General features: G+C 40.7%; 2 protein-coding genes across 5 annotated transcripts in view; one reads left to right on the top strand and one right to left on the bottom strand.

Annotated features, from left to right (window-relative positions):
- Window positions 1-6,022, top strand: part of RAP1GDS1 (Rap1 GTPase-GDP dissociation stimulator 1) — a 90,591-nt gene extending 84,569 nt beyond the window's left edge. For all 4 annotated transcript variants that reach the window (XM_064711036.1, XM_064711037.1, XM_064711039.1 and 1 more), the window contains 2 exons: window positions 1,162-1,290; window positions 5,360-6,022. In XM_064711036.1, coding sequence (XP_064567106.1) covers window positions 1,162-1,290; window positions 5,360-5,487 — 257 coding nt within the window. In that variant the 3' untranslated portion in view covers window positions 5,488-6,022. The remainder of the gene's footprint in view (window positions 1-1,161; window positions 1,291-5,359) is intronic.
- Window positions 6,023-9,185: 3,163 nt separating this feature from the next.
- The window catches only part of TSPAN5 (tetraspanin 5), an 82,464-nt gene continuing 73,539 nt past the window's right edge, over window positions 9,186-18,110 (bottom strand). The window contains exons 6-8 of the mRNA XM_064711040.1: window positions 15,450-15,497; window positions 15,201-15,317; window positions 9,186-14,649 (exon numbers count right to left, since the gene is read on the bottom strand). Of these exons, the coding sequence (XP_064567110.1) occupies window positions 14,584-14,649; window positions 15,201-15,317; window positions 15,450-15,497 (231 nt within the window). The 3' untranslated portion in view covers window positions 9,186-14,583. The remainder of the gene's footprint in view (window positions 14,650-15,200; window positions 15,318-15,449; window positions 15,498-18,110) is intronic.

Here is an 18,110-nt window from a genome sequence, read left to right as displayed (position 1 = left end):
ATTGTGCTTCATGCAGACACAGGCAAGCCATCATGTTATGCAGGAAACTGGAGAGTGCTGGTTATACGGGATCTGCTCCATCATTCTGGTAGGTGGTGGAGTGATCTAGAAAGGCCCTCCAGCTTAACTTTCTGATTTGGGGTTAAAACTCAGAAAGCAAACATACACCAGACTAGAGACTATATGACCTGACCACATTCCTACACTGGAATGTTAATCTGCTTTTGAGAGAGCTTTTTAAAGAAGAGTCCACTTACCTAATAATTAAAAACTAGAGAATACACGGGGGTGGTTAATGCCTCCAACGTGTCTCCATTAAATTACCCAGGATTAAGTGCAAGAATTGCCATATGTAGGCAGACATGATTACATGTCTTGACCTGCATTTGTAGTACCTCAGCTTTTGAAACAGGAAAGTAAATGCTCAACCGAAGTTTTGTTTATCCTGTTTACTTACTTATTAACTAAGGAACTAAACAAACAACCTTACATATTTTTGTTCTTGATTTCATCTCTTGCCATTGTGTACTACAGGAATGCTCTGTTCAACTTTTGAATCACTGCCAATACATCAAGGAATTGTTTTAAATAAAAGGAAAGATGTTCCTATTCACATGAATCATCTCTTTGTCTTGTCTTCAAGCATTTAAAGGTTGAGCCAAATTCAATACATGTATCTTAGAAAGCTACAGAGGCAGTAACTCAAACAGAGATCTTGAAAAGTTTTCCACAGGCTTTATAATGGATCCTGAGCTCCCTCTACCATGGAATTGAGAACTACACAATCTTTATTTACTCAGACAGAATTTCCAAAAGCAAACTGAGGCAATGGAAGTGTTGAAAGCTGAAATATTCCAGGTGTTGGCCTAAATGGCTAGGAAGCCTACGGCTTTTCCATCAGCTTACTGAACATTTAGACTGGATTTCATCATTAAACTCTGTGACTCTCCTTTCAAGCAGTTAGACAACTTCACATTTTTATAGCAAGAGCTGTGATGCTTGTCATCATACCATCAAATATGTACTTGAGTTTTACACCAATGAGTTACATACCACAGCCTTTCACTCTGGTGAGAGATCGTGTTTCAATAAAGGGATAACACATGGAAGCGTCAAAGCAAGTGGCACTTCCAGACTTACAAATTTTCACTTGTATTTCAGTCACTGCTGAAAAGGATCTTGAAAATGCTCAGCTTGTTCAGATTCTACACAGACTGCTCTCAGACGACAGGAGTGCTCCAGAAATAAAATATAACTCCATGGTGCTGATCTGTGCTCTTATAGGATCTGGTGAGTATTCAGGAGAGGCTGCTTCCCAGGATTTATGTACACAATACAGTTCTTTCCTACAGTGAACACAGATCATGTGCAAACACACTGTGAGTGGTTCTCTGTTCACAATGGATATAAACACACATAGCTCAGTTTACTATGACTCTGTAGTGTCTATCTATAGTGTCAAGGATGAAGCTGTTAACTCAGTTTTGGATATTAACTGCAAAAACTTGACCCTGGCTTCTGCAGGATGCAACTAGCTCAAACTTTTACAGGAAAGAAATGAAAGCATTTAAAATTGTACAAATATCAAGTTGTCATTGTAAATATGCAGATAACAAGAATTTCATTTTCATTTCTAGCTGCAAGTTCCCTGTAATTGATCTGTGATGGTGCTTTAGGAAGGATCCTTACATTTATGTCACTAGGAAAACTCCTTCCCTCAAACCTTCGCACGCTCAGCCCACCAGGCACTACATGCACTAACACATATCAGTGCTGGACACTGTAAACTCTTGTCCTTCTGAGCTCACCCTCTGCTACAGGTCAGGCTGTTTACAGGCTCTTCAAGTAGGCTGTGGTTTGATATTGCAACTTCCCATCTGTGTGTGGGCAAACAAACAAAAACCACAAAACGAAAAAGAGCAAGGTGTCATGGAGAAATGTCATTCAAGGTTTCAAGTTGCTACATTTCTTTCTTTCAATCTTTAAGAAAGATTGTATCTGTGGAGAGAGAACAAATTTCTTTCTATAAAGGTCTAGGCATTTACATTATTTAAGATGACAAAGAACTGGAATAATTACAGAAAGGTGGAAAGTCAGAGCCTGTCTGCACAACTTGGCAAGTGTGAAACATATGAAGGTTCTCTAGAGGTTAGTTTACAGCAATTCAATTAATAGATTAAAAATTACCACAGTTAAATGTGTGCTGTCTCTGTAAACAAACATGCTTTTTTATTTAAACAGATTTCACCACGCCTACTGCAAGTGTAATTTTGGAGACCTGTACATCCATGCAAGCGAATATTCTATTCCTGCCACTTTATAGGAACAAATACTCGGTTTTAGAGAGTATACACAGCTCAGTGGTCAGTGTGCAAAGATTGTGCTCAAAATTTGCTAACAAGCCTCAGCTCTCAGTAGGCACTCACTTTAATGCTAAGACATGTAAACTTAGTTGTTAGTCACAACCTTCTTGAGCCATTTCATGCTTGGGACTATCCATGCATTTTAGAGCAGAAGCCTTTTGCCAGAGGTTCACAGTCAGCCTCACTGTCTTGATCTTTATTTCCACTGCTTCAACTAAAATAATTATCTCAAGAAAATCTGCCTGACAGTTCCATTTTCCCTTCCTGAATCTTGTTACCTGCAAGACTGACAGAGTTATTGAAAGTCAAATACCTGTCTCCAGAGTACACAGCACTCTTATCTTAGGGGGGGGTATTTTAGGGTTATCTGAGTGGCAGAGCTCAGTCTGCCACTGCACTGTAAGCTTTGCCTAGGCATGAGGCTCCTTACCCTGCTCCCAGAGAACAGACAGCAGCATGTCACTGCATTATGCAGCTGAGAAGTTAAGGCCCACTATTTGACTGACCCAGTGTTCTGCCCTGATTCCTGATGAACAGACCTGTGTAAAAACAGTGAGGACACAAGAATAACGACTGAGCAACCTTGGTATTAACTTCGAAGATGAGGAGGTGGGGGTTTTACTATTTTAACCAAGGAGCTGATTGGTCTTTACAAGGGAAAATACTAACATGTACCTCTTACAGTTCTGTTGCCTCTAAACTGTTTTCATTACCATCTCCACATCATGAGCCACGTTTCCTTATTCTACTGTGAACAGACCTGTGTAGTTATTTTTAAGCTAAGTGACCACAGTATAGTTCAATAAAGGCTAGAAGCAGCTGCACTGGTTTATTGGTTTTGTTTAATTCTCCAGTGACTGCTGTTGTTACTCTGTTACTTTGTTATGGGGTATCTGGCATCACATTTAACCTGATGCTGCCAATATCTGTGTGTTCACAGAACAGGTCAAGTAGGAAGGGACCACAGTGGTCCAACCTCCCTGCTCAAGCAGAGCCGTCCTAGAGCACATGGCACAGGACTGCATCCAGAAAGTTCCAGTGAGGGAGACTCCAGAACCTCTCTGGGCAATCTGTTCTGGTGTTCAATCACCTGCACAGTGAAGCAGTTCTTCCTCATGTTCAGGTGAAACTAACTGTGCATCAGTTTCTGCCCATTGCCTCTTGTCCTATTGCTTGACATTCACTGAGCAGAACCTGCTTCTGTCCTCTTCACACCCTCCCTTTTAGATACTCATAGACACTGATGAGTTTCCTCCTCTGTCATCTCTTCTCAAGGCTGAACAGACCCAGCTGCCTCAGCCTTTCCTTCTGAGAGATGCTCCAGTCCCTTGGTCATCTTTGTCGCCCTCCACTGGACCCACTCCAGGAGCTCCATGTCTCTCGTACTCAGGAGCTCAGAACTGGACACAGCACTGCAGGTGGTGCTTTATCAGTACTGACAGAGGGTCCCCTTGACCTGCTGTCCATGTCCTTCCCAATGCACCCCAGGATACCAATGGCCTTAACGGCTACAAGGATACACTGCTGGCTCATGGACAGCTGTTCGTCTACCAGGACACCAAGGTCCTTCTCCATAGAGATGCTTTCCCCAGAGCAGCCCCCATCTTGTGCTGGTTCCTGGGGTTATTGTTCCCCAGGTGAAGAACTCTTTGTTGAACTTCAGATGATGTTAAGCAGTTAACAGATACCTATTTTTATAGGATTCTTTCCATCTGGAAGTTCCTTTTGCAACTGAGTGAATGGATAGGGGAAGAAAAATGAGGACAATGGAAAATGGATCATCCAAAGCAGAGCATTCTTAGCTAGCACAGTCTTCTGTAGGCAAGAGTCTCCACGAAACTGGATGTTACCAGCCATGGTAAAGCACAGTGCTTTAAATACCTTCTTAAACATGTTGATATCTCAGCAGAAAGCAGGAAGTGCATACATAGCATCAACCCCCCAACAGCTTCACTGACATCAGTCTGTACATACACATTCCCAGGTCCACAGCAGCATGACAGTGCCAGCTCTTACATGGCAGGGGTTAAACTGCATGAGAACTAAAAACACATGAACGAGAAAGTAGGTAGCAGTGGGAACAAATGCCACAGCTTGCTTAAAAAAAAAAAATAAAAATAGCACTGCATAAAGCATAGCTATCTGAAACAGATGGTAGGGTTTTCTCATGGGAAATTCAGAGATTAGGCCTCCAGCAACATGTAGAAAGCAAAATAATATGTATTTGTTGCTGAGTGGGATTTCACTAGAGAGGCATGTAACAAAACCAACCATTTTAGATCAAAACTGTGAGATGTTCAGAGTACAGGGCTTTGAGAAAACTTGTCAAATTTCTTACAATTTCTGCTCAATTTTATGAGTTGCTGCCAACCTCTCTTAAATAATACAACAAGTAAGTAGCACGCAATCCAGGATCAGAATCATCAGACAGTGTCTCCTAGTTTTGAGCAGAATATAAACACTGCATCCATATGCACAGCACTGGGCAACGCTCTGCGTGTTGTCGTTTGCATTAACTTCAGAGCTGAGCTGTAAAGGGACAGAAAACAGTGACCAGGTGGTGACACATCCATTAAGGACCCATCTCACACCCCCACACAACCAGTAAGAGTTGACACACACAAATGATGTAGTGAGCCTGTCGCAGCCAGCTCACTTCGTCAGGCTAGTTTAAAGAATGAACCAAAAAAGTGTTTTCACTAAAAATACTTCCTAAGCATCTGTTTTGAAAGGCAATCCAGGTGGATATTCTTAACTGCTATGCAGCAGCTTGATCATTCATCGTGCCCTGAAATCCATGGAGTCTGTGTGTGCTGGACGCCCTAAAAAGTTGTCTCTCCATCAACAAAAGCAATTCAAAAAAGTAAACAATAACCAGATTGTGTGTACACACAGCTGCGTGCTTGTGTGTACAGGATTTAGTAGAAAAGTTTCTCACAGTTTTCTTCTGCCTATCTCATACAAAGCACTGTTTCTTTTAATATTTCCTTTTCCAGAACCTCTCCAAAAGGAAGTGCAGAGCATGGCGTTTCTAGAAGTCATATCAAAACTCCGCAGCCATGAGAACAAAACTGTTGCCCAGCAGGCCTCGCTAACAGAGCAGAGACTTGCTGTAGAAAGCTGAGGAAGGTCTTGTTTCCAGTGCATCCCATCACAGATTTCACCTTTGTCCTCCGTCCTGCTCCGCTCCTGCTATGTTTTCCACTGTATCACTTGTGCATGCGTGTAACGTTCCCACACAAATTGATGAACTGCTGTAGGTACCTGTCCAAAAAGGTTTCTACAAATTCATAGGTGGTGTTAACATGAACCTGTCTCCACCCGTAACTGTTCTACTTGTATTCTTGTTGCTTGGGCCACATAGTAGAATGTGCATGTTGTAGTCCTATGATGATGTAGAAGTGGTACTACACAACTCTTTCCTCATGCCCCCTAACTGCATAAAAATGTACTACTAAATTAGGGACAACACGAGATGCAGCGGCTCCAGACTAGTGTGCTGACTATAGGATTAAGAAGTAAATCTAGCTCAATTTTTGGTGCTTTGGAGATTCAGGTTTGAATGCAATGTACTGCTGCTCATTCACTGGTCTTGCCTATTAATGTCAAACTCGTGGTACCTAGAGGTAACAAATAAAAATTTCAGTGCTCTCACTTTACCCTGTGGTTTGTCCTTTTTTCTAATCCCACACAGAAGCCACGACTGCACCACCGTGCACTGGTGAGTTCTTTTTGTCCCTGGCTCTGGCCCGACGCGATCACTGCCTTTCAGCTGAGCAGATACAAAGGAAGCTATTCCAACCACTTTCACTGTGTGTGCTCACACAGAGGCACTGTGTGGCATAACAATCATGCATTTTAGCAGCAATGCATGATACAATCCTTATCTTATACAGCCATGTGCGTACGAGTGTTCCTGGGCTTGCTTGGGATTGCTTCTTTGTTTACTGGGGGCTTTTTATAGATAGATTTTTAAAATAATATCTTGCAGCAGCTGCTCAGCAGAAGCCCATCAAGTGAGAAATGGAAGATGCAAGAGACTTCCTTTCTCTCCTTTCCTAGGTAAGGGAGATGGAAAACTGCCAGTCTGAGCATCTTATCTCACAGCTGCTCTTTTGTAGGTCTATAACATGCCAGCGAGCAAACCAGCAGACAGCACTTGGGCAAAACAAGGAGCCAGTTGGGATAGCGGTTTCCAACAAGCCAGCAGATGATATTTTGGACTGTGTGATACCATTGCCTAGCATGATCAAGCCCACCATGCATGAAGGTCACAAGATCTATAACATTTTAAAGTGAGTTCAGTACTCCCAGTGCTGAAGTGCCAGCCTCAGAAGTTTCAAGTTCCTTTTCTTACGAGCAGAGGCAGCAAACCCAAAGTCCAAGCACCTATGACATCCCATGCCAGGTAATTGCAAACCACTGCTTTTGGCCTTCACAAATTCACTCCCCAGCTCCATGAAACCACTGCTTATCCCTCAGATACTGTGATGGGAAGATGCCAGCCATGAGGGTAAAGGGATTTTTAATGTAAGCTGGGTGTGGAAAAAAACTTGCTTTCGACAGCCAACTTAAGGTCTCAGATTGTACCAAAACACAGCAGATGCTACAGGAGTTTTCACACTGCAGAGATTCCATATCCATTTAATCCAGGGCAAGAAACATTCAGAAAAATCCTCCAATACCAAACTGCACAACAGCAAAAAACCAAAACAACAAAACACATTCAAAAAGCAAATGCTAGTACTAGTGCAATAAAGCCACTGACAGAGTACAGAATTGTCAACACAAACCAGGAGCTTGTGACATCAGGCTCCAAATAACACAGAACCTCTGCACTGCTGCTGAACATAACCAGCATGTTTACAATCACAGCTCACAGGCCCTCACAAGCCCAAGTTCTCCCAGGCACAGAAACTCCATTGACTTAAACAGAATCCAAAATAATATTTGAAAGGCCAGTTATCAACAACGTGCCTGAGGCCAGTTAACAACAACCTGGTTCTTGAAAGAGACTGCTCCTTTTGACATTGGTATAAACTGCAAGTGCTCACACAAACTGGTTGTGATGTTGACAGAATTCCCATTTGGTTGTCTAATTGGAGCTGTGGTTAAGCATTAACTCTATTCTCACCACCAGATGTTTATCAGGAATACCACTGTCACAGCAAGCATAAACACAGGCCAATGGTGATACCCTACTTTCACACAGTTTCCTTGGATGGAATATCAAATGACTTAGATTTCTAGATAAAATCTGTGCTGAGCCTAGGAAGGAAAATCCACAAAAGGGCAAAGATGGGTGTATGTCACAGTAGGAGGAGGTAACTGAAGAGACTCTAGCCACACAAATGCTGTGCTGTCCTGAGGCATGCTGCAGTCTGCAGGTTACTTCTATGCAGTTGGTAAATCATTTATCCTCCGAGCACCTTTAAATAAGAAATGAGATCTAAGGACATTACTATCACATGCATGTCACTACTAACTGGACTGAAGTCAAGTGAAGGGAAAACGCTGACAGTAATTCTAATTGGATATTTACTACCTAGATTGCATCTAAGCAAACCTTGACATCTGCTGCTCAGACTGTTTCTATGACAGCAATGCCAGACGCGGGGCCTTGTCTTTGTCTTAGTGCCACCACAGCCAAGCCAGAACAATCAGAACAATCCCTATGGCCATACCATGGGCAGGCAGCACCTCCCTTGAGTGTCACGCTCTTTGGCATCTGTACAAACTTTTGTCCAGCATCTCACTGTTGGGAAGGTGAACACATCCACGTGTTTTTACATTTCAGTGTCCTTATTACAAGAAGCTTCACTCAGGGCAAGGCAGAAACTCCAACAATACCGGCCTTGCATCCAGAGCACCCATTGGAAAAGGTAATTTGTTTTAAAATGGTAAACAGCCTCAACTTCAGGAATCAGTGTACAAGTCTGTTAAGAGTTTGATAGATGGCAGGTAGCCACTCCTAGTCTCCCTCTCCATCATGAAAATGCTTAGCCAAGTTTGTCACATCTATCAGGCAATGCCCTTGGCTCTTCTTTTTTGTTAACTTTTGGTAATTCCTGTGTTTGTGTGTCAATCTGTCCCGAGTTTAGATGCTTGTTTTCCAAATCATTTCCATACATTCAGATAAATGTCATATGCCTGAAATATGCAAAAGGCATTAGACTTCAATCTGGACATGCTTTTAAACTGATCACAGTGCCATTTGTGTACAAAACCTAGAGGTTTTGAAATTCTATTAAAAATGTCTGTTTCCTCCTCTATCCAAAGTAGCACAAGACATCATTACCCATTTTTACCTGCACAATAATTTAAGCCACTTCTCACTACTTCTGTTTAAGGACATGCTGCACTTATTTAATCTTTTGAGAAGGAAGGTGGGAATTTCATTTGTCTTAGTCTTGCAAAGCATCAACTCCTGAACACACCAGTGTGACCAGAATAATTCTGGGGAGAGCACAGCCATTGCAGCCTGAGGAACATCAGCAACCTGTTGGAAAGAAGCAGAGCATGTTCATTAGGCAGAGACTTCAACAACAGCTGACAGGAAATAAGGGATCTCTTCATGCGGGGGCATGTTCTTCATGTCTTAGCTTATTATTCATCTAAGGGCAGCCACTGGAGGCATGAGCATGTTTTGTGATTTAATCAGAACACAGTATTCTACAATACTTGTGAGAGATGGGGATTTATTTCCCCTGTTAGTTTGGAGGAAAGAAGGTAGGGATCTTTTCCTGGAGGAACTTTCCATCAATGTATCTTTCTATTGTTTATATTTAGTGCTACATCAAGAGTGCATACACATTCACAACATCATATTTCACACAATTTTATTTATAAAATTGTAATTATCTAACAAATTGCATATAAAATGATTTACTTCAAGTAAATACAGAATACTGCACGACTATTAAAACTATTGTATTGTCCATCATAAGTGTATTAAAACATTCCTAAAAAATGCCTCTATTAAAAAACAAAAAACCCAAGAACACAAGTAGCATGACCAAGACCATTTTCAATAGCTTAAAATGAACTACCAGGAAGTTGCATTAACCTCCTAAGTAGACTCCAGTTACATCCATTGAGATCAGCATGTGATACAATACCACAGTCTAATGCTAAAGATGACAAGTAATACATTATGCACCTGATCTATGCTTTTCTCCTAGACTGAAGGGAACCAGTCTGAAATCAGAAAACTAAAGCTCAAGTCAAACTCTACTGGGCATGCAGTTCTGTTATAGCAATACTTTCAATCGGTAAATGTAGTTGGCTTTTACAATCAATTTTACAACTGATAAAAAAGGAACACAAGAGAATACATTCGTATAAAAAGGAATGATACACAAAGGGTAAATGTTGACACCTTGCTGTACACCTTCAGATGAACAAGAGAGAAAGATTCAGCTGGAACTAATGTGGAATATATGTATCAGAAATGGATCTGAGTCATAATCTCACATTCCAATCTTGCCAGAGCTCAAGGTCCATCTCTACTATGTACACATGTGAACATGAACGCACATACAGATGGAGCTTTCTATTAACACACTTATATTGCCAAAACACAAACGACAGCTAGCAGTGCTGCCTCGTGCACACTAGTAGTACTTCTTCGTATACTGCATGTTAAGGGAGACAGATTTTTTTATTTCTTTTTTTCAAGGGGCAAAATTTGGTAGCTAATGGATCAAGGTAGTATTATTTCATTTGTTTTAGACAGTTTCATCACTTGTTACAGGTATCTGGAAAAGATTCAGGGAAAAAAGAAAAATGGGAGGAACTGGAATATTCCGCAGTGCTTGACACCTTTTGAGGTCTAATCTTCTTCCACCAAAAAAAACTAATAAAAAACTAAGTAAGCCAAACTACAACCCCCAAAAAAAAACTTTTCTAAATTTTATCATCTCTTTTAAAGTAACAACAACTTTTGTTGTTTAATATTATTTAAATTTTATTGTTTAATAAACAGATTTTTTTCCATTTTTCTCTGAAAAAATATTTTCTCCGGAACCAATTAAAAAAGCCAATTAAATCTGCTTTTCTAAAAAAAAACCCTTTAAAAGTTCTCCCCCAAATTTACCCTAAACCAAAACAAATACATAGGTATTTGCAGAACTGCTATTTCAATGCACCCAAAAGACATACACAGCAAGAAGGGAAAAAGAATTGAAAATTCAGACAATAGTTTCTCTCTCTCGTAACCAACCATATTACCCAAGACCAATTTTAACAAGGGCATCTCTAAAGTAGTAAAAACACAGATTGACATCCAGGACAGTTCTTATAGCACCATGTTTAGTCCTGCCACAAGCGATGGCAACCTCCCATAACTGGTAGGAGGTGCTGCCACCGACTCTCCACGTTACAGTCAAATGCTGTTCTAACGCCAAGCAGCAAAGGGAAAAGGCAAGGGAGGCCCTGCCACTAACCAGGCCCCGAGGGGCTGGCCAGGGCTTCACTTTCCTCAGGGGCAGACACCAAACACGGGCAGCTGAGGTGCTCCTGCTGCTCCATCAGCATGAGGGACAGCCAAGACAACCACTTAGGACTCTCCTGATGGACACCTTTCCTCTCCATAATAAACATTTTCAGGGTGAAAAGCAGTCATGTGCAAGAAGCATTTAATCTGCATGCTACTATTTACATTCCAAACACTATTTACACACCAGAACTACAATGAGCATCTCTCACAAAGGGGAGAGAAGGAGGATTTCGGGACAGAGTACACTTGAGCAAGCACCCCCACAGCTTCAAACTCTACGGGGCACAATCAAAATTATGGATTTTAAGCAAAGAGATCCTACTGCTACCAAAATAGACACAAAAAGATGACTCACACATTTGTCCATTAGGCTATTAATCAAAAAAACCCCCAAACCCAAACAACAGAAAGGCCTGTGAATAGAGAGGGTATTTAGAAAGCAGAGGATCAAGGACTGTGAAGCCCTCTGGCAGGGCTCAATGAGATATCTGGAAATAGCTTTAAAGCCAGCGCTGCTGCTGAGCTACCAGAGTCCTTGTTAGCAATGCCACTACTCCACAGGAATCACCAAGCAAACAGGGCTGTTTCCCACTCCGTAAGCCTGACAATAAATTTCTGAAAAACTACTGCATGTTAAAGATAATTAGGCTGATCTCTGAACTCACTCACCACCACACCAGGCAGGAAACTGCCATGGAATCTGAGTGCCTACCAAATCTTATTGCTTTAGACACTGAGCCCACGTAGCCAGCAGTTGTGCTTTAGTTGCAGTTCACGTGACCTTTTCAAAGTTTTCTGGAAAAAAGTTTGCTTGTATTTGGCAGGCTCTGACAATAATACATTGATTTCCAAGGCCTCCTACAAGGTTTCACAACTGGACACCTAAGCTGCTGAGTAGCTGTTGTGGGACATTTCGAGGACACCTTACCTGATCTGTAGACAAAAAAATGTGGGATTTAAATGTGTAACAGACAGCTAAACAATCAGTGCACATCCATCAAACTGCAAAAATTAGTAAATAAGTATCTCTTGGGAACAAGGGAGCAAAAAGGATCAACAACCACAGCAATAAAGACGAGCTCTAGAAAAGGAAGTTATCTAGTGGTTTTTGTAAGAACAGTCATTCATTCTGGGATTCAGCAGAAGTGTTGCACATTTGTGTGTAGACGTGCAAGTTGTGAGAACAAGAATTGCTCAGCTTGGAGCATTTACCCTCCTATCAGTCTGACACTGCCAACTGCACAGCCAGCAGACTGGAACTCGGAGAACAGCGTGACAAGACAGAAGGCCAATACAGTACAACTGCAGAGATTCAAGTAGAAGAATGAAGCTATCTTCAGAAACTCAGAGCAGCAACAGTAGTATTCAAGATCAGTGGCAACAAGGAATGTTTCTAGGCTTTTTGTTTTCCCTCCAAACCAAAGCCCAGGATCACAATCAAGGCTCTTTGGTGGAGGGGTTATTTCCTCAACCCCACTTTGCTGATTCCTCCCTGCACCATTTCGTCTCAGTGCAGCAACACTGGTGCTGATGATCTGTCTGTCCTGCCACTATCAGGCAAAATGGTATGTCCCTCTGGGGGAAAACAACCAGTAACTCCCCAAATCGAGGAGTGGCTAAGAAAAACATAACACTGTGCTGAGGTGGAACCAACTTTATTAAGGACAATGAATTATAATTGCTTTGAAAGGCTTTAAAAATACTCTGAGTCATGGCTGGCCTTTAACAGCAGATACCAAGGGATATGGAGGCTGCCTGATTCAGAGCCAGTCAGTGGGAGTTAACCAGAAGAGGATGAGGTAATGCTCAAAGATGGGAGGACAACAGGTCTGCTGAGGCATCTGTGAAGCAGCGGCGTGCCCTTCACCAACCTTCAGAGGGGAGAAAAACCACGGCCAACTAAAGCACAGAAAGGCAAAATGTGCAAGGGTACGTATATTCATTTGTTTAAGTGTCACAGGACCAAAAAGGACCTTAACAAGTCACCAGATCAGCCTTCTATCTATCCCCCAAAACAGGGAAGCTTTGAAAGCAATGTGTTCCTCTCTCCTACTCCATATACCTTCTGGTTTAGGAAACTCAACTCAAAGATGTTACATCCTTACAAGGAGGTGCTACACATCCTTTGCCACTGTCTGACCAAAGCGGGACCACAGCTTTCAGGACTGGTATGGAGATACTGAGAAGGGTCATAAAACACACTAAATTTATACAAAGTGCAATAAACTACCCAAGCCATGTCAGGTCTTTAAGTTCACTATTATTAGTGAAGAAGAACAAATAAAAAACACTAAGCTGGATGGAGCCTGATTAAAGTTTTCTCCACTATTTGTGCTTTTTGCCACATTCTGCTTTCTTACGTCCAATTCAAAAGGGTCTGCCTTAGCGGATCCTAATAAATGCTTCTATTTTAAGATTTTTATTCTGTTGCTTCACAGAAAGAAGAAGAAAGCTCTTTGTTGCCTTTAGAGCAAGAAGAGGAGACATCTCCATAGTATGAATTTGTTCACTGGAGGTAAGCGTTTACTCTGACAAAAACTGTTCTCTCCAACTTCCAAGAGAATGGGAAATGATCTTCCCATAATCACATGCATTTATCAATAAATAAGTTTGGATTAGACTGTATTAAAACATATGCACATATTTAAAGCACTGGAGTGTCACAGATTCTTATTCCACAGCTCATGCAAGTAAAAAGAATTAAAGAAAAGAAAAAGAAAAAAAGAAAGACCAAAGTCGTAACTAGGAACAGACCAAAGAAACAAGCTTCGCATGAGTATGTCAAAGCATTAACATCAGTGAGATCCCTAAATACATTAGGTTACACTAAATTTCAGAGAAACAAAAGATTTTGCCATATCAGATACATAAGTTTTGAATTTTTTAAGTTAATATATAATCCATTATTTGAATATTATTCTTCACTTGGACCCAACATCCACACGGCTTTCATACACTTATACAGTTATAACCCATCCTTGCCTTAAGAGACTGATATCCAAAGGTATGGCAGCAACCCTTGTTGGTCAAATAGAAAACTCCTTCCCTTCATACAAGAGTGGAGAAGGAAGAAAGATTTTGACAAAATTAAGCAATTCTCCCTTCTGCTGATTCCAACCTCAAAGTACTAGAAGGAGATAGTTGGAAGCTTGCATAAAAATAATTTCCCTTGTTTTAAAAACAAATTTTTTTACTGTACAATAGATGCATAGAAAGTTACTTCCTGCTTCATGGGTTTAGGCCTGTAGCTATGTTTAGCTGTGAAAACAAGAAGATTGTTCCTTTACAGAGTGGTGAGGAGATAGACCATCTCAGGAATATTTGGCAGCTATCAAAGAGCTCATGACATGAAGAATAAACAGCATATCCACAGACTACAACAATGCAACTCTGTCTCACTGAATACACCAATTTAAAAAAGTGTCCACTTGTTACTCAAAATCAAGAATACAGTAGAGATTCACGGCTCAACAGCTTTCAAAGTGGTGGTTTAAAAGAAAAAAAAATTGTCAGTGAGCAGCAGATTTTCAATAGCCCACTCTTCTCTCCCCTATCCCGAAAAAACACAAGTTCACTGCAATATCAGGAACTTAAACTTGAAACTACTTGGGAGAGAAGGCTTCCCTGTCACCCATGTCCATACAGCTTGGTGTCGGAGTGACACACTGGAGGTTTCAGAGGGTTTCGGTTGTCCAGTGTCTTGTTGTGGTTACTTCAGCAGTTTTACCAGCTGGCTCTGACAGCCTCAATGTCACTAACCAAATTCTGGGCTAAGCATATCCCAAATATCTGGAAGAGATAACAGTTTATTCATTTAGAGCATTAGACAACTTTTCACACAGGCAAACTCCTTAGGTTATACAGAACTTAAATAAGAAAGAAACAACACAGGTAGAAACTAAATTAATAGTAAGTGTTGGAAGAAGAAAGAATATTGCAGAACTCCTGTAACCCCAGTATTTTTATGGTGGTACTGGTTTCTAGTTAATTAACAGGTCTAATCTTGTTTCAAAGCAACCCTAAAGGCTTTCTGCTGCTCATTCAAGCACCACTGGAAACAGTAGGTCTGTATAGGCTTGAAAGTCTCTACATAAGGTTTATCTAACAGAATGTTAGTATCAACCTGCTGAGAGCTGAAAAGAAAAAATTGCATCCCTGTAGATAAAAACTAAATATTCCTTAACACAAAGAAAGCCTCATACACTTCGTTCCCACTGCTAAAACCCACAAACAGGCAACTGACACTGCATTTCCCATTCTCCTACACAGCTTCCCCCCTCATATATGCACTTTATCTGTTATTCCTCTGTGGAACTCATTCCAGGGAACATGATGGTTACCTGCAGTAATGCTATCCCAATGAATATACCAGCAACTATGGTAAGGTTGTCCTGCAACCATTTCTCAAACTGAGGGACACAGCCTTTAGTGTAGATAACAATCTGCTGATCAACCTCCTGCCAAGGAGAAGAGGGAAGAAAACAGAGATAATTACATTCAACTACACTATCAGCAGAACAATCTCCAATTGCAATAGGGATTCAGGTCCTTAACATACCACATTAAGAAGAAGAAAAAAAAAAGCTTACTGGTTTTTGCCTTGCATCGTAGCCACACTGAGTATTAATAACATCTTCCTAGAGGAGAGAGAGAAGAGAAGCAATCAGTAAAATGTCTCCCAAACACCTTCTCCCAACTCCCTGGAGTTGGTGCTGTATGTAATAAGACAATCACCCAAACTTTGATGAGCATATTGCTTTAATTAAAAAAACCTCCTCCTTCACTCTGCACTATTAATTATTTGCAGCAAACAAGAGCATACATCAAAAAGAAATTTATCTCTCAAGTCAGCAAGCTGGGAAAACCAGCCGTCACCCGGATGAACTCCATGTTCCAGATACAAGCATTTAGTAAAGTAAAAGGACTATGGAACATCTATGGAAAGTGAAAGAACCTTCTGCTGAAAAGGTTTTGTCTGTCCTAAAAAATATGCCAAGAGTACTACTGTCATTTTCAGGGTTCAGTCTGTGCAGAATGAAGAGGTGACAAGGGCCATTTCTGTTGCAGAAGCTGCAAGTTCTTTCTGACAATGTCTCTAGAAATATGTACAGTTCCTTACCAAAAACCTGAAAGAAAAAATAACAGATGGAGTAATGTGTTCTTACTGATTGTTCTTTCTTATAGGAGCTTGATACCAATGGGAAAGGAGGGGTTCTTCCTACTCCCTTTCCTTTAGTACTCCCAAAGCTCAGGTAATAAAATAGGCTCTGGCAGATTTTCCCTAGTGAACAAATGCTTCCCATTGGCAGCTGAAGCTATATTTTTACTTTGTATAGTTATTTCATGGTAATAAAATGAAGCATGAAACTTTTGGCATCAGCCACAATGGCAGCAAAATATTAAGTTACTGACTTATTATATAATGACAGTGAGTAGAAGAAGGAGTACTCAAGAAAGTGAGAAAATCAGTCAATCTGAGCTAGGTGTACCAAACACCACAATTTAATCAAATAGTGGGAAGTGGGAAAGACAAGCACTGTCTTTGGATGGATTTTAAAAAGCAGCCATATGGAAAAAAACTATCTCCTATCAGCATGGAGAGCTCCTCTGTTTCCTCACTTTGTAGGATGTTCAACAGGTTGCATTCTGTCAGCTGCCAAAACTGGATTCCCTTAATGGATCTTCAAAATTCAAGCAACTTTTATTTCCTAACAAGATGAAAGCTTCATCTTGTTTCAGGACCTAAGTGAAAGTTTCAAGCCCTAAGTGCCACAGACTACAAGGATGTAAAAGCACCTAATTCTGAAAGAAGGATTTTAAGTTTTCTGCCTTGTACAAAATGCCTAGCTGCTTCATGATTAATGTCTTCTGCCTTTAACCTTGGAATTTGTTAACCAAAAGAAGGTACGAAAAATGCAACGGAAATAAGTTTTCTAGACTTGCCTACACAAGATTTTAGAACACTTCAACCTCCTTAACTACATCAAAATGAACTATAGTCAAAATTTGTTGCAAGAAACTTATTTTAGCCTGCCTTAAACTTACCACTTCCTTATCCAAGCTAAACTAAAAACAATCAGGCGTCCACATAACTGTTTGCATCAGTCCAACGCTGAAACCTAATTCTAAAAGGGACAAATTTGCTTTCTCACAGAATGAACCTATGTTTATCACTGCAATTGAACCAATCACAGCTTGGTTACAATTATTTTACTTGTATGCATGACTTCTAATGTTTGGAGTTTTTAAAGGCCATTAAGGTTGTTTCCTTACAGTGAATGAGATTTATCTTTAAATTTCTGGTTGCTGCATCACACCCTAACAAACTGCATAGCCATTTAAACAACTGAAAGAGAGAACTTCAGGATGGATTATGTATTTATAGGATTACCTTGTACTGCTGTCACTGGTTTGGTTTTATAACAACTATATTTTTAAAACTGGGTTGTGATGACCTCTGTGTGGGTGGGTGGGCAGACAGGCAAACAGCAGAGGGAATCCTAAGCATAAGGAAATGTTTGAGCCTAACCTACATTTTGTTTTAATATCCTGTTAAAACATTTTCAGCTATGTTTCTGAGAAAAATTCAAACTACTGTGAAGTCACATTCACTGCAGAGGAACCAGAACCAGCTTGTGCAAGTGGCAGTGCCTTATCAGGAGAGGGGGAGAGCAGCAGCAACTGGATGCCAGGAGCAGCAACTGCATTGCATTATTAGCAAGGCAGGAAGCACCTGAGGTGCCTTTTGGCAACTTGCCTAACTCCAGTCTGTGCTAGACTAATACATTCAAGGAACTGTAAGTCATTCCAGGTGAAGACAAAGCCACAGCTGAATTGCTAGATAATATAAGCACTCAAAGCCAGCTTCTTTCAAGCTATATAAAGTCAAATATATACAGTGCTAGGCACGTAACAGTTTCCATGCACACACCCATCCCTGTTAGTGAACTGATTCCCTACACCTCACCCTTCTTTATCATATCCATATTAGCAATGCATGGCTCCAACATTTTCCACTTGATCCAGAACTATAAATATTTTTAAAGACATGAAAATTTACCTAAAAACTGTTCCCACAAACAATTTCTGACCTTTCAAGTCTGATTTCAGGTGACTGTAGGACAGGCAGTAATTTTAAAGTTTAAAAAAAAGAGTATGTAAAGATAGCCATAGCCAACTGAAGATTCCAATGCAAACATGCCAGTTCCTCAGGGCACAGACTGTCATTCATTACCATACCTGGCACAAAC

The sequence above is a fragment of the Zonotrichia leucophrys genome, chromosome 4 (assembly GCF_028769735.1).
Source record: "Zonotrichia leucophrys gambelii isolate GWCS_2022_RI chromosome 4, RI_Zleu_2.0, whole genome shotgun sequence".
In the NCBI taxonomy this organism is placed as follows: Eukaryota; Metazoa; Chordata; class Aves; order Passeriformes; family Passerellidae; genus Zonotrichia; species Zonotrichia leucophrys.
Note: the sequence above shows the minus strand (reverse complement) of the source record. Positions and strands in the feature narration are given on the sequence as shown.